At 44.9% G+C, this 16,475-nt stretch overlaps 1 protein-coding gene across 1 annotated transcript in view; it reads right to left on the bottom strand.

Moving 5' to 3' along the window:
- Window positions 1-16,475, bottom strand: part of astn1 (astrotactin 1) — a 2,863,484-nt gene that overhangs the window by 1,610,452 nt on the left and 1,236,557 nt on the right. The window contains exon 7 of the mRNA XM_068038084.1: window positions 4,406-4,573. Within this exon, the coding sequence (XP_067894185.1) occupies window positions 4,406-4,573 (168 nt within the window). The remainder of the gene's footprint in view (window positions 1-4,405; window positions 4,574-16,475) is intronic.

Genomic DNA, 16,475 nt, shown 5'->3' with positions numbered 1-16,475 from the left:
GGCCCTCTTGAACATGGCATCAGACACCTCCTTGATGCACCAATGGGCCACAGATGGGGAGATCCCACAAATGTCCCCAGTGGATCCCTGGAAAGAGCCAAAGGCGTCGAAGTTGAGAGCCACAGTGATCTTCAAGGCCACTGGCATTGGATGTCCACCAAACTCCATGGGTCTCAGCTCACCCTGCATCATGGTGCACAGATCAGTGAAGGTCTCCCTGGAGAGCCGGAGTCTTCACTGACATAGCCGCCCGAGCACTTGGAGGAAGTTTAGTCTTGGGCAGTACACTCTCTCCTGGGATAGGCTCTTTTGCACACACGTGTCTGTTGGCATGCCTCTTTGCACCCTGCTGCACCATGCCCACCCCGAGGCTGGCCCTCTTGCTGGTCGTGAGGTTGGTCATATGCCCCCGACGGTACCTGGACCTTCTTCTCTTTGAGCTGCCCCTCCTAATCAATGGGGGCTATGAGGTCTGTGCGAATGAGGACCAAAGGCAGGTGTTCTCTCTCTGATTCCTCGGCCTTCTACCAGGATGGACCCGACACCCCAAACTGGTCCCTGAGTCCTCTCCTCGGGGCAAGTGCCACTGCCCCTATGTGACCCTGGCCACACGCCCCCACACTCCTGGGACCCTCTGCCCCCTTCTGCCAACGTCTGGAGGTTCCCTGGATGAACCACCCTTCCTGCCACTGCATACTGCCTCTCACAATGGCCTTGTTAGAGAGCCATGCTTATTCCCCGCTTCCTTACCGTCCCCGACTTCCTTGCCCACCTCGTTTCACCTGTGGGTTTCCATGCACCATTGATAAAATCCAAAATGCCCTGTGAAATTGGCCTTTTCAATATCTCAATTGGTGTCCTGCTGCCTTGATGTCAAAAGTCTGCCCTCCATGTTTCCTGCCACTGGTAAAATCCGGAAGCAACGTCAAGACATCGGACCTCTGGTCAAATGCAGTCTGCTCCTATTTTACGCACTATGCCTCCAGCTCCACACCTCCACCCCCCACCTCCAACCTTGTTCTTAATGGCCTGGTAAAATTCCAGCCGTGGTGTCGCAAAGAAGTTTCTTGTAGCAAAGCTGAATGAGAATAAAAAGGGCGAAAATGATGTGTGTGCCTCAAGACACCCCACATGTATCCACCATGCACACAAGCACAGTGCTGCACCAAACTTGAACATCCATTCAGCCTGAACGCATCTGTAAACAGAGCTGCTGCCATGAGTTGCTGCACTGTGTATATATTACCTGATGTTATTTAATTTCTATTATTTTTCCTCACAGTGCTTTGTTTTATTTTGGGCTTTATATGACTGCCTCATCCTGTCTTACACATTCTGCTATATAGTCTTTCCAATCTGTGCAGCACCCTCTACAATATTGAAGACTCCGGCTCTCCAGGGAGGCCATCACTGATCTCTGCACCATGCTCTGATATCCAAATTCTGCAATAATTAGATGTTTATCCTTAAACAGACTCCAATTTAAGTCACAGAATCATAGAGTTCATCAAGTCATCTTGCACCACTGGATGAATGACCCACCCTGAAATCTATTTACTTTACTTTAGATAAAAAAGGGACACTACTGAAGATCTGCAGTAGCGAGTGATCATAACTTACAAAAAATAAAGTTAAATGTTGCAAGATGGTAGCTCAGAAAATTGAAGGTTGTTGGTTCGGCTTTTCGTGGCCATCCGAGTGGGTGCACTTTCGGCATAACCTACTTATATATATTCAAGATGGAAAATAAATGATCTATTGCCAATAGCATATGATTAATTAAATAGATAGTTTAATTGTAGTGATACAGAACTAATATTTTGGATAATTGCATGCTTGTGGAATATCAAGATCTACACACCCATTTTACGTCACTGCATTTTAATCAGAGTGTCAGTGACTGAACTATGCATACTCTTCTGACTTCAAAATGCAGTCATCTAACTCAGCCTCATAACTCAATATAGATATTCCACTTCGCAACTGTTGGTGCAGGCTCAAAGTTGGCACCAAGTGAGATGCTTGTGACTCAGAAAAGTTGCATAGCAGCCAATTCCTACTGTATTCGCTTGGTTCTGCCTCAGAAATACTACTGAGTTCTCAACAAGTCAATTAAATAGTGATTAGAGTGATGGAAAAAGTAGTGTCACCATAGTTCATATGGTCCCAATTTAATCTGTGGATGATTTTTAATCCTGTCCTCATTTTGACACAACACTCCCAATTCTTCAAGTGCCCTCTAAGCTAAAAACTGCTGGTCCTTAAAATTATTTGGAGTTACAAGATTTGGGAAACAAAGGAAATCGGAAATGCTTAACTTGTTTTTCTCAGACTCAGTCAGAAGGATTCATAATTTATTGTAGTTTTATGGTAAATAGTTTAAATTTTAAATATGGAATCTCAAAATACAGAAATATCTTAATTCCGTTGATAAGAAATGTGATAAAACAAATGAAGGGCATTCCAAAACTCCCCTTTATTGTATTTGAGGGAGTGTTAATTCATTGAACTCATAAAAAGAATCTAAAATACAAAAATACAAAATTAATTTAGTGGAATAATCACATCAATAGGCAGAGTAAAATAAAGTGCCACTGATTTGGCCATTTGTTCTTAACGACCGAGTTTTCAGGTGAGGTATACATGTCACTGATATCGAACAAGAGCATATGAAAGGCAGTCCTTGTATCACATGTACATAAATTTTATCTCTCAACTAATTTCACTATCAGGGTTCGCCATCATTAAAAGCAGTTTGACTCGACTGGGGCAGAGTCTGGTCAGGTCCTAATTGGCCAAATGCAGGAACCATTTAATTCCGGTGAGGGAAAAGAGAAAAGTGTAACCTGCCCTGCTGTAAGAACTCTGTAATTACTGCAGGGCAATTTGTTCTTCACTCCATCCCCTCTCACAGAGAATGATCTGTGATGGTTATGGGTGGCACAGTGGCGCAGTGGTTAGCACCGCAGCCTCACAGCTCCAGGGACCCGGGTTCGATTCTGGGTACTGCCTGTGCGGAGTTTGCAAGTTCTCCCTGTGTCTGCGTGGGTTTTCACCGGGTGCTCCGGTTTCCTCCCACATCCAAAGACTTGTAGGTGATAGGTAAATTGGCCGTTGTAAATTGCCCCTAGTGTAAGGAGGTGATAGGGAATATGGGATTACTGTAGGGTTAGAATAAATGGGTGGTTGTTGGCCGGCACAGACTCGGTGGGCCGAAGGGCCTGTTTCAGTGCTATATCTCTAAATAATAAATAAAAACAAAAATAAAAATTAAGTCTTGTAGAGTTTTCATCGCATGTTGCACAGAAACTTGTCATCAATGCTGAGAACAGAATGCCATAGAGTCATAGAGTAATACAGGACAGAAACAGGCCCTTCAGCCCACTGTGTCCACGCCAGCCATCAGGCCTATCAATTCTAATCTCATTTTCTAGCACTTGGCCCATAGCCTTGCATGCTATGGTGTTTCAAGTGCTCATCTAAATACTTCTTAAACTCCTTCAGGCAGTGTGTTCCAGATTCCAACCACCCTCTGGGTGAAATTTTTTTTTCCTCAAATCCCCTCTAAACCTCCTGCCCCTTACCTTAAATCTAAGTCCCCTGGTTACTGACACCTCTGCTAAGGGAAAAAGTTTCTCCCTATCTACCCTATCTATGCCCCTCATAATTGTGTATACCTCAAACAGGTCCCCCCTCAGCCTTCTCTGCCCTGAGGAAAACAACCCTAGCCTATCCAGTCTCTCTTCATAGCTGAAATGCTCCAGCCCAAGCAACACCCTGGTGAATCTCCTCTGCACCCTCTCCAGTGCAATCACATCCTTCCTATAGTGTGGCAACCAGAACTGTACACAGTACTTCAGCTGTGGTCTAACTAGCGTTTTATACAGCTCCATCATAACCTCCCTGCTCTTATATTCTATGCCTTGTCTAATAAAGGCAAGTATTCCATATGCCTTCCTAACCACCTTATCTACCTGTGCTGCTGCCTTCAGTGATCTACGGACAAGTACACCAAGGTCCCTCTCACCCTCTGTACTTCCTAGAGTCCTACCAACCATTGTATATTCCCTTGCCTTGCTAGTCCTCCCAAAATGCATCACCTCACATTTCTCAGGATTAAATTCTATCTGCTACTGCTCTGCCCATCTTACCAGCCCATCTATATCGTCCTGTAATCTAAGGCTTTCCTCCTCACTATTCACGACATCACCAATTTTCGTGTCATCCGCGAACTCACTGATCATACCTCCTATATTCACGTCTAAATCATTAATGTACACTACAAACAGCAAGAATCCCAGCACGATTCCTGTGGTACACCACTGGTCACAGGCTTCCAATCGCAAAAACAAGTGCAAGTCACAATCTCAGCATTTTGAGCCTCAGCGATAAGAGCAAGTCTTACCTGTGTCCATATCACACTCATGCTCACAGGGGTCAATTAGGCGACGCCCACACAACTCCATTACCCAGGGACCACTGCTGTTCTGCTGATGGTAGAGCACCACCTGAGCTGGATTCAGCCAGTTACTGGCAACCAGCTGGCTTCCGTAAAGCAAGATGAATCTGCTGCCTGGACGGAAAGAAGAACCAAATGCTGTTATTGAGCTGATATTGAGATGAGACTGCACAGAAATATGCTTAAATAATCACAAATGAGAAAATAAAATTCAATTATATTTTAGAAAAAAATAAAATACTAAGTGTCAGTGGAAAAGTGGAGCATTTTTGGAAAATAGTCAATTTGAACAGTTTACCAGTAAAAAATAAAATCAACAGAAAGTTCTATAACAAAATTAGTCAGTTAAATATTTTCTTCTTCTACCCAGAATACACCTTAGGCAAGTGATGCGGTCAGTTTGCAAACTTGGCATCTATTCAGCCCTGCATTTCCAACATCATATCCTCTTCATCACAAAGACTGTTTACTTCTCCCACCTGTATAACATCATCCGACCTCTGTCCGTACCTCAGCCCGTCTGCCACTGTATTTTCCTACCTCATCTGTATTTTTTCACCTCCAGACTTGACTATTTCAATGCTATTCTGGTCAGCTTACATTTCTCCATCTTCAGTAATCTCCAGCTCCTCTGAAACTCTACTGCCCATACTCAATCACACACAAAGCCCCACTTATCCATCACTCCTCTCCTCACTGACCTAGAGTGGCTCCTGGTCCTCCATGTTTCAAATTTACAATTCTCACCTTCTTGTTTAAATCTCTTTAGGACTTCTCCCTTCCTATCTGTCCAACCTCCTCCACTCCTAAAATCCACCCAACCCACTCCACAAATCTTCTGGCCTCTGGAGCAGCCCCTGTCCACGGCACTATTGATGGCCGTGCCTATAGCTGCCTCGGCCATATTAAAACCCACCTCAAATATCTCCTTTCCTAGCTCAGCATCATTTTGTGCTGACACCTCTGTGAGATAACGGGAGGTTTTTTTGGACTTCAACTGCAAGTTGTTGTTGCTGAAGGCTGGGGAAAAATACCAGTATCTACCTAACTACAATGTTGGTCTGCATTACTCTGCCATGCAGCTGGTTCTGAGAACTCACCAGAAAGCTGGGTGCACACAGCAATGTCAAAAATAACCATACTTTAAACAGGATTGAGCTAATGTGTTAATGCAGCCACTGCAAACATTAATATTTCATTTCAATAATATATATTATTTATATTGTCATAAGTCTATAGTTTTCAATAAGATGAAGAGAACTTGATATAATTTCTGTGTACAATTTGTACAAGATAAAAAGCTGCGGTTTATATGGATTCTTTGTTGAGTGCTGCATCAGAAACAACATAGGGAGTTCCACTGATGGTTTAATGCATCAATGCGCTGTGCAATGCGGTACTTAGTCGTACAACCAGAAAGGTTCGAGCTTAAACTCTAGGGAGCAAAATTCAGCTCTGGACAGCCCATTTTTTGGTTGCTATGAGGCCTTTTAAACTATAAAAATTGCATGCGTAACGAAAAGTGCTCCAGACATTGTTATTGATCAAGGGGTGTGCGCACACACACACACACACACACATTAACAACTGCTGGCAGCATACAGAGTAGGCAGATTATGATGTGAAACAGCATGTCACACTGATTTGACACCTGCACTGCCATCTTGGAGCTCCAGGCTCCAACCTACATAAAAGCAAAATACTGCAAATGCTGGAAATCTGAAATAAAAACGGAAAATGCTGGAAATTCTCAGTAGCTCCGACAGCATCTGTAGAGGGAGAAACAGAGTTAACGTTTCAGGTCTATGACCTTTCATCTGAACTTACAGCTTCTCAACCTCATATAGCTGAACACAATGTTAAACAGCATGAAGGACAACCCAGCAGTGTTATTTCAAGGTATCATCAACTACTTGCAGGTTAGTTGCTGGATTATTTCTTCTGGCTGTTGTTGCAATTCTACACATTTTGAGTCCTTTTCCATGTGTTTAAAGTTTCAATAGTCTACAAGGAGTAGTTTGACTGGTGCTGAAGTATATTTTTGGTGACTTAAAGATTTGTGCACAAACCAGCTGCTTCCAGGCATCGGTGGCCTAGTAAGGCTTCCTCCTGGCATTGAGAATGATTGGGAGAATGAGCAGAGGCCCGGCAGAGCATGTCAAACAGCTAGAAGAGGGAGGAGGAGGAGAGGGAGAAGGGCCCTCAGTAGAAGGCCATATCCACAGTAGTTATTTAGAGAGCAATTCTTTCACCTGAACTTCAGTGACAACATTTGGCTTCACAGCTGATCATAGCTCTAAACGTTTATGCATCTGGCACCTTTCAGGCTGCTACTGGAGATGTAAGCAACATCTCGTGGTTTGCAGTGCACGGCTGCATAAGGGAGGTCACCAAGGCTCTCTATGCAAAGACAGACAACATCATCTCATTTCCTTTTGTCTGAGAAAGCAGCTGGAGTAAGCCCAAGGTTTTGCACCGATTGAACATTTCCCCATGGTGCAGGGTGCCACTGACTGCACACACTGCTTTGTTTGCTCCTCTTGTGAATTTGGCTATTTACCTAAACCAAAAGGCATGCCACTCCCTCAATGTGCAGCTGATGTGTGACTAGAGGCAGCACATCATGCAGATCAATGTCTGGCGGCAGTCACAATTCATTCATTCTGCAGTTGTCCTCTGTGCCAGCTGTATTTCAATCATCACAGCAAACCAAAGAGTGGCTACTGGGTGAATAAAGTTATTCACACACCACATGGCACATAACTCTGGTCCAAAACCCATGCATATGTGCACAGCAGGCATACAAGAGCCATGTTGCCAGAAGGAATTTTATACAGCAGACCATTGGTGTCCTCAAGCATAATTTCAGTTGTCTGGACCACTCCGGAGGAGCCCTTCAGTACTCACAATTTGTCGTGGCATGATGCATGTTGTACTACCTTGCCATCAAAGGGGAACAGTCCTTTCCAGCACCTATCAGGCGAGAAGCTCAGGAACTGGGGCACGAGGAGGAGGAGAAGGAGAAGGAGAAAGAGGAAGAGGTGCAGGCAGAAGAGGAAGGGAGCTGCAATTTAGATAGCCCCTTTATGCTCGGCTCATGGGAACAAATAATCAATGAGCAATACCAGTAAACTCAATTACAATTCCCCATTCAGCAAAAGTCTCACACTCTTTACCTTTCTTCTGACACCGACTATCACATCGTCCTCCTGCTCACAAAGCAAAAATAAAAACTATCACAAAATACACACTCAAATCCAAATTTATAAATTAAACCATGCTATAGTGCAGACAAAAGTAAACAAATCACCCTTGTGCACTCACTTAGTGTATCTTCTATGAGTCCTTGCCTGTCAGCTGTCCCTACAAGGTACTTCTCCAGTGGCTCTGATGTGGCTGGTGGAAGGCTGCTGACTTTCAGTGGCGAAGACTGCAGATGACCATGGAAGGCAACCTCAAGCAACACTGAGCCTAGAAAATCCGGCTGCAGACTGCACTATCTTGGCCTGGGCTGCGGCAGTCTGGACTGGCTGGCTGGCTGACCAGCAAAAGCAAGGGCACTGGCGACTGGCAGGGGTGGGAGCATGAATGAGAGAGGACAGCAAGTTTGTATTCCATGGAGCCACTGCCACCCTCCCAGAGCGATGCCTCAGCAATCATAGAACTCTGCTGGAGAACAGATAGTTCGAGTGCTGTGATGCACTGGAAGCCCCTTTGCCTACTGGTATCTAGACCCATGATGGCAGCTGTCTGAGCTTCCATAGCAACAAATTGAAATTGCATGACAGCAGTCTGAGCTTCCACTGCAGCATTCAGACATTGTGTGGCTGCTGCTTGTGCTGCAGTGGAAGCTGAGACAACAGCCATCAGACACTGTATCACGGTTGGCTCCACGGGTATGCTGATGGAGGGAGTCACCAGTTCCATTTTGGAAATGACAGGCTCCAAGATCTTGTGCAAAACCTGTACCTAATTGGTGCTGGACTCCCCCAAGCTCCTTGAGGTTGAACACAGGCTATCTGGCAAGCTTCCCTGTGCACCAGGCATTTGGATGTGTGCACCCATCTGCCTTCCTCTGTAACCTGACCCATCAAAGTCCTCACCTGAGTCCTCTGCAGCAGAACAAGTGTACAACCTTTCCCTCCAGTGAGCTAATTCCTGCGCTAATCTTTCCCTTAGCCCTGGCTCCAGCACACTTGTTTTTTTTTATTCATTCATTGATGTGGGCGTCGCTGGCCAGGCCAGCATTTATTGCCCATCCCTAGTTGCCCTTGAGAAGGTGGTGATGAGCTGCCTTCTTCAACCACTGCAGTCCATGTGGGGTAGGTATACCCACAGTGCTGTTAGGAAGGGAGTTCCAGGATTTTGACTCAGCAACAGTGAAAACGGCGATACAGTTCCAAGTCAGGATGGTGTGTGACTTGGAGGGGAACTTGCAGGTGGTGGTGTTCCCATGCATTTGCTGCCCTTGTCCTTCTAGTTGGTAGAGGTCGTGGGTTTGGAAGGTGCTGTCTAAGGAGCCTTGGTGCGTTGCTGCAGTGCATCTTGTAGATGGTACACACTGCTGCCTCTGTGCGTTGGTGGTGGAGGGAGTGAATGTTTGTAGATGGGGTGCCAATCAAGCGGGCTGCTTTGTCCTGGATGGTGTCAAGCTTCCTGAGTGTTGTTGAAGCTGCACCCATCCAGGCAAGTGGAGAGTATTCCATCATACTCCTGACTTGTGCCTTGTAGATGGTGGACAGGCTTTGGGGAGTCAGGAGGTGAGTTACTCACCTCAGGATTCCTAGCCTCTGACCTGCTCTTGCGGCCATTGTATTTATATGGCTACTCCAGTTCAATTTCTGGTCAATGGTAGCCCCTAGGATGTTGATAGTGGCGGATTCAGTGATGGTAATGCCATTGAATATCAAGAGAAGATGGTTAGATTATCTCTTGTTGGAGATGGTCATTGCCTGGCACTTGTGTGGCGCGAATGTTACTTGCCACTTATCAGCCCAAGCCTGGATATTGTCCAAGTCTTGCTGCATTTCTACACGGATTGCTTCAGTATCTGAGAAGTCACAAATGGTGCTGAACATTGTGTCCAGTGTCTCACCATGTGCAGATTCCGCCTCTATTCTAGTCTCTAAATTATGTGCAGTATCTGAGCTGGTGTCTATGATTATGAGATCAAGTGAAGACGTTCCTTCATCTTCACTTCCTTCTTGCTCTTCCTCCATTGCCTGGACAAGTTACAGTTCTTGAGTATCTGAAATGAACAAGGGGCAAGAGTTGGGTTTTTATTATTATGATGAGGGGAGCAGAGAACGTAAGAAGTGAATGCTGACACCACTTGAAGCTTTAAGTTAAAGGACTTGAGGGATGAAGGAGAAGTGGAATGAGGGAAGAAGAATTAGGTATGTGGATACCTTCAACTTCAATTGCTTCAAGCCTGCTGGTAGCCATGACCGCAACAATAGCCCTTCCAATAGTGGCCATCACAGTTTCCTCCATGGCGGGTGAAACATACAGGCACACCTCTCCACCCCCAGTCAACTGATGGTGCCTTCTGTTCTGTGCCCCTTCTCCTGCAAGAAACAGGGAAGTGTGTCAGTGACTGTCATGCAATATGTTAGGGTGATGTGGCTGTCATGGTGAATAGCCACCATTGTGTGCAAGCTGTGGGATATGGCTGCAAGGCTTACAATAGTGTTCAGTGTGTGACAGTGCAGTAAACATATGAATTTTAGATATGAGGCCTGATTGAGAGAGATTGTCAGTGGTTGAGGGATGGAATTACCTTGAATTGAGCAGTGGATGAGGCTAGTGGTGCAGTTGGTAGGATATGGCATTTAAAGATGCACTCATTGACCTTGGCAACTTGTGAGAGATCATTAAACTTCTTCTTGCACTCCATCCAAGTCTTGGGGCTAGACTCCTGGCATGAACCTCTGCTGCTACCTTGTCCCACTGCAGGACATCTCTCCTTTCCAGCTCTTTTGCCAAGATCTTCAGTGCAGCTTCTGAAAAACCTTGGTGCATACTCTCTCTCATGGTCACCCATTCTTTCACAGCACAATATTCAGAATAATGCCAGCACCAACATCAGCCACAATGCACCTTCCCTTTAAGAGGTGCAAGCTAGCTTTAAGTCGTGCTAGACCCTCATGATATTGGGTCCCTGGTGATAGGTACAGCAAATGACCAGTGTGGGGAGCATTGGCTGCAAACAGAAATCATGAAGTAAGCAGAAAAAGTTGGCAACTTGTCTGCTTTGCAGTCAGCAGTTGAAGTAGAAAATACACATTTAAAATCCAGTGGGAGCTCAAGATAACCACAAAAATTGGATCTCTAATGCTACCAGAATGCTGTAGGCTGTTAATGACATGAGAGCTTTGGTGCCCGAGAAAACATTACTCTCCAAAATAAAGGAGAAATAGCTAGTTGTCAGCTTTGGCTGAGTGGTAGTATTCTCACCTCTGAATCAAAAGATCATAGGTTGAAGTGTTACTCCAGAGAACTGAGTGTACAACTTAAGTTGTCACTACAGTGCAGTACTGAGGGAATGCTGCACTGTTAGAGACACTGTCTTTCAGATGATACATAATCATCCGAGTAGCTTTGTCTGCACTCTCAGGTTTGTGAGGTCCCATGCCACTATATATAACTGTCAGTTCTTTTATTTTTAAACACAAACCCTGATAAACATTCAGCATCCATGGGATTTGTTCTGTTGCTGAATGTTGCAGAGAATACACAGAAACTACAACATGGAAACAGGATGATCAGACCAATTAATCTGTGTTGGTATTTATTATTTGCATAAACAGTAATCCTAATCCCTTGTGCCTTTCTGTTTCCCTATTTTTCAACAACCAATCCAACATATTTTTAAATGTTGGTTTCGGCTTTAACTTTTATCTATGTAAATGCATTCCACAGCCTCACAACCCTCTGCTGTTTGATAAATGTCTTCCTCCGATTGGTTGTCCGGGAGCGGGAAAAAGAGAAAGCAAAACTGCTATAAATAATAAATACATTTTTATCTTCTTCAATGGCTAATTATCCCTTATATATGTGAAATCGCTTCATGCAGCAATGAACTAAGGGCAGGATTTTCCCGGCCCTATGAAAACAGGCTTGGAGGCAGGAGGGTGGGAAAATAGTGGGGCTGCATTAGGACACATTCCCCAAAGCATTCCCGCCACCAGGGATGTTTCCCAGTGGTGGGACTGGACAGATGTTGACCGTCCACCTTCGCAAATTTAAATAATTAAGGACCCACTTAGGGTCGATTCTTCAAGCCCGTTGGCACTTTGCCGCATGGGGAGGCCACCAGCTTCATGGGTATGGCCTTTCTGCAGGCCATTGAATTCTGAGGCTCCATGCCCAAAGAGGGGTCACAGGCAGGGAAGGCCAGCCCTGAGGCCTCTTTAAGCCATCCGGAGGAGCCTGCCTGGTTGGACCCTCTTATTTTAAATTTTGTATTTACCTCTCTGAAGGCGCCTCCAACCTGCTTCGGCAGTGCCGACCTCTGCCAGTGGGTGTGCTGAGTCTCCAGAGCTGCCAGCTCTCTTATCGGGCCGGCAGCATCAGGATCCGCCAACCATCCTTAATTGGATGGAGAGCCAGGAGATGGCCAATTAGGTGATCACCTCCAATAAAATTGCTGAGCCAGTCCTGATGCCCGTAAGTGTGGGCTCGGGATCTCAATTTCATCCTGAAGTCTGGGTCCCAAGGCCAGTGGTAAAATCCTGCCTTAAGTCTGTTGTAGAAGCTCATCAATTTTACATGATGCAACCAGAACGAGAAGGATAGCATAGTAGATTGTGTCACATCATATTTTTCTTAAACCAGTTCACTTTTAAACAGAAAGTAACCACTCTTTGTGTTGTACCTTTTTAAGATGTAGAATTATGGAAAGTTTATGTGGGATTCAAATAACATCTGCTATTCAACAGAGCTTGTAATTATCTTACTGTGGATTGTGTAAATGCCCTACAACTTACTGTATTTTCTATAAACCTTTGGTTTATCAATTGGAATAAAACAATTGTAGCCATCCCTTCAACTGGCGTTCGTGTTATGCCTGAATAAGCATTCAAATTGGTGTGGTATTAACTCAGTGCTTTGATTTCCAGACTCTCCAGAATATTTTGTCAAAGAATAAAAAAGAAAATGAGAGAGATCTTGCAGTATAATTACTATAATGTGCTTACTTCCAACAGGGGCTGTCTAGAATTCAGTTAATAATATGCAAGTACTTAGATATGTTATCAAACTCATTTCGATGAACTCGCCCAATTGAAAGATGTTCAATGCTGCAGAGCAGTGTTATGTAAACACTTAGAAACAGCCAGTCACAGGAAACAGTCAGTATGTGCACCCAGTAGGGGATGTCTTACTTTGTTCAGTGCCAGACGAAAGTGTGGAAAAAGGAACATTTATTACAAACTCAACAGCATGACTGAAAGGTCATTTAATACATTTACAATGTAAGCGAAATACACTCTGATCAAAAACATATTTATTTTGATCAGATGTGGGACTGACGTTTCCCTTACATATTAAATCTAATTGGCTATCTGGTTTGAGCAAGCATTAATGTAGATCCTTGTTGTTCAAAGAATGTGACGTGGAGAGACTAAACAGTTGGTGGCCACGCAGCCAATCTGCTAATGCACTTTGCAGTTGGATGCCTGCTCACCTTTGAGGAATTCATCTGCACAGTTAGGCACTTAGATGAATCATACATGAGTAACAGTCATAAGAACATTGTAAACATCAAGCCAAAATTCAGACTTCTCTATCCCAATCTAGGGCTCAGATTCTTTTTTGTGAGACTGCTGTGTTTTCTCCAGTTGAACAACATCTCCAGACTCTAATCCCAAAACGTTATTGTTGATTGGGAAGAATTGTTCAGATTATCGAGTACTAAATTCTGAAGAAGTGCAATCAAAAAAGTATTTATTTAGCAGGTACATTTTTGAGCCGAGATGTATGGGTGCCCATCTAAGACACAGGGCCAATTTATTTATTTATTTAGAGATACAGCACTGAAACAGGCCCTTCGGCCCACCGAGTCTGTGCCGACCAACAACCACCCATTTATACTAACCCTGCAGTAATCCCATATTCCCTACCACCTACCTCCACTGGGGGCAATTTACAATGGCCAATTTACCTACCAACCCGCAAGTCTTTGGCTGTGGGAGGAAACTGGAACTCCGGGCGAAAACCCACGCGGCCACAGGGAGAACTTGTAAACTCCGCACAGGCAGAACTCAGAATCGGACCCGGGTCGCTGGAGCTGTGAGGCTGCAGTGCTAACCACTGCGCCATTGTGCCGCCCTATGTTTACTAAACATCTGAATGACTTAAATGCTCTCCATTTTTAGAAATTGTAATATTATCAAAAATAAAAATAAATAACAGCAATGAATATGAAAGCAGATTACCTCTTTTTTTCCACTGGGGCAATGCATTCATTAGTAGCTCATTCGCTTTACTAGCATAAACCTACACAATGAAGACTCATCAATGACAATAAATATATAAGGGTCAATATGAATTGAGGTGGGAGGAGGCTCTTGTGGAGCATACACACCAACATAGATAAGTTGAGTTAAATAGCCTGTTTCTATGCTGTAAAGTTTATGTAACACTTATATAAGAAAACCTGCAAATGTTGGAAGCCTGAAATTAAACAGAAAATGCTAGCACTGCACAGCATGTCAGTCAGCATCTGCAAAGAAAAAAGACAGGTGACTGATATTTCAGCTGTATTATAAACGTTGATCAGAACGGAAGACTTATTGATACATGGCATCTTTTAGTAAGGTTGGAAAAATGAGACAGTAAGGGGAAAAACAAAGGACATGCCAATCACAGAGAAGCAGGAAATCAGCTGACTGACATGCAAACGAAGTGCCTTGGGATGTTTTCCTTTGTTAAAGGCTCTATATAGATGCAAGTTGCTTCATGGAAGAGTGTCAGTTGACATAAAAGATAATTCACATGTTACAGAGACATAAAAAAGGGTCAACGAGTGCACAAATAGTGCAGGGTTATAAGACATGGAAGAAGCTGTGCAAACATAACCAAAAGTGAGGAACGTGGGAGAAATAGAAAAGGGGGAAAATGAAAAATACAGCAGGTCTGAAATTTAAATCTTAAATAAAATTGCACCCACTGTGTTTTCCCAGCATTTTCAATTTTAATTTCTGACGTGCTGGGCAGGATTTTCAGGTCCTGTTGAGGTCAGGAAGGGGGCCCGAAAATACTGGCGCAACTCGCGTGCTAGTTTCCCGACACCATTCCCGATGCCAGCCATTTTGGGAGAGGTGGTTTCGGGGCCCAGCAAGACTGCCCACCCCCCACACAGTGGGCAGCCGTTTAGGCTTATTAAGAGCCTTGTTAACAGGAGTTAAAGGAGGCTGACAGGGATTTTTCAGTTGGCATCCAGTTTCCCAACGCAATGGGGGGCCTAGATATGGGCACCCCAGCAGCAGACCGGGTGCCTGCTCTCCAGGAAGGCCTGCCTGGGTGTGGGTGCAGCCAAAGGCTGCCCTGTTGAAGGACTCCCCAACATCACCCCCACCCCCACAGTCATGCCCTGGCTGCTTTTTCTATTTTTTTATTTAAATTTTTAAACAAAGTTGGTGTGTGGGTATTTCCATGTTGAAGCACCCTCTCAGTTACTTACCCTTTACTGCTGCCATCTGCTCCACTAAAGCTGAAAGGCCTCTGTTAGGCCCTCCATGCTTCAAGAGCCCGCCTGCTGCCCTTAATTGAGCAGGGAACCTTTCTCCATGCCAATTAAGTGGGCACCCTGATCAACATTCCAACAAGTGACTGTTTCCCTCCCAGGGGCAGGGTAGGAGCCCGGAAACTGTCCTGGCTCCTGCTCCCGGTCTCAAAACAAAAATTCAGTCCACTGATTTGCAATTTACCCAAAATACTAATAACTTTTCTTATCTTTCAACAGATGCTTCCTGTCTTGATTTGTATTCAACATTTTCTATTTGTATTTCTCTCACAATTATGTTCCTTTTGTATCTTGTAACTGGTTTAACTAGTCAAGTACTGGTCAAGGATGTCAAATACATTTCCAGACAAGAAGCAATTAGAAATTCGGTTGTGCAGCAAATTTGTACAGCTTTATTCACAAACCTAGCCATTTCTGAATCTTGAGATCTATACATTAGAAATCAAGTATTTGCTCATATACACGCAATCATAATTATATAATTCGAAACAAAGACAAGTTTTTTCAAATGTGCATATTGCATGCTTGCATAGTTTTTATTAAGAATTGTATTTATGGCCGGAATTTTACGCCACCCTGACGAGCGGGATGGCGGTGGGGGTGTGGTGTAAAATGGGGCGGGAGGCTCAGGGAGACTTTCCCGACTGGCTCCCACCTCTGCTGCCACTTTACGCAGGGCAGCGGCAGCAAAAAATGGCCCGCCCAAGGCCAATTAATGCTAAGTGGCCACTTAACAGCCACTTAAGAGCCTTCGCCCGCCTCCATGCAGATTTTACGCATGGCAAGTGGGCGTCCTGGAGCTGAGAGAAGCCGCCTAACAAAACCTGGCGGCTCTCGAACGTCCTAGGGGGAGTGCCCTCATGTTCCGGCACACTGTGCCCAGTGGAGAGCTGCCCCCATTACCCCAACCACTATCAACACGCAACACAACCCCTTCCCCCCAATCGACCACCCTTGCCTCGCCCCGGTCTGAACGATTGCCCCCAGTGAGGCAACCCAAACTTAGCTGCCTTCCTGGCTCCCAGGCATCTTCATGCAGTCCTGGCGACGCTGCTGCGAGTAAAAGCTGCCGGCCCGCTGATTGGCCGGTAGCTCTATTAGGCAGGACTTCCTACCTCCAAGCGGGTGGAAGTCCCACCTCACACCAATTGAAGCCCGAGGACCCGCAAAATACGGGTCGGATCCCCAGGAGAATGCGGAAGCGGATTCGCCACTGACTCTTCAGTCGGTGGCCGGCTCCCGTCCACCTACCGTAAGATCCCGGCCTAT

Source organism: Heterodontus francisci, chromosome 8 (genome assembly GCF_036365525.1).
Source record: "Heterodontus francisci isolate sHetFra1 chromosome 8, sHetFra1.hap1, whole genome shotgun sequence".
NCBI lineage: Eukaryota > Metazoa > Chordata > Chondrichthyes > Heterodontiformes > Heterodontidae > Heterodontus > Heterodontus francisci.
This window is presented reverse-complemented; position numbering and strand designations above follow the sequence as displayed.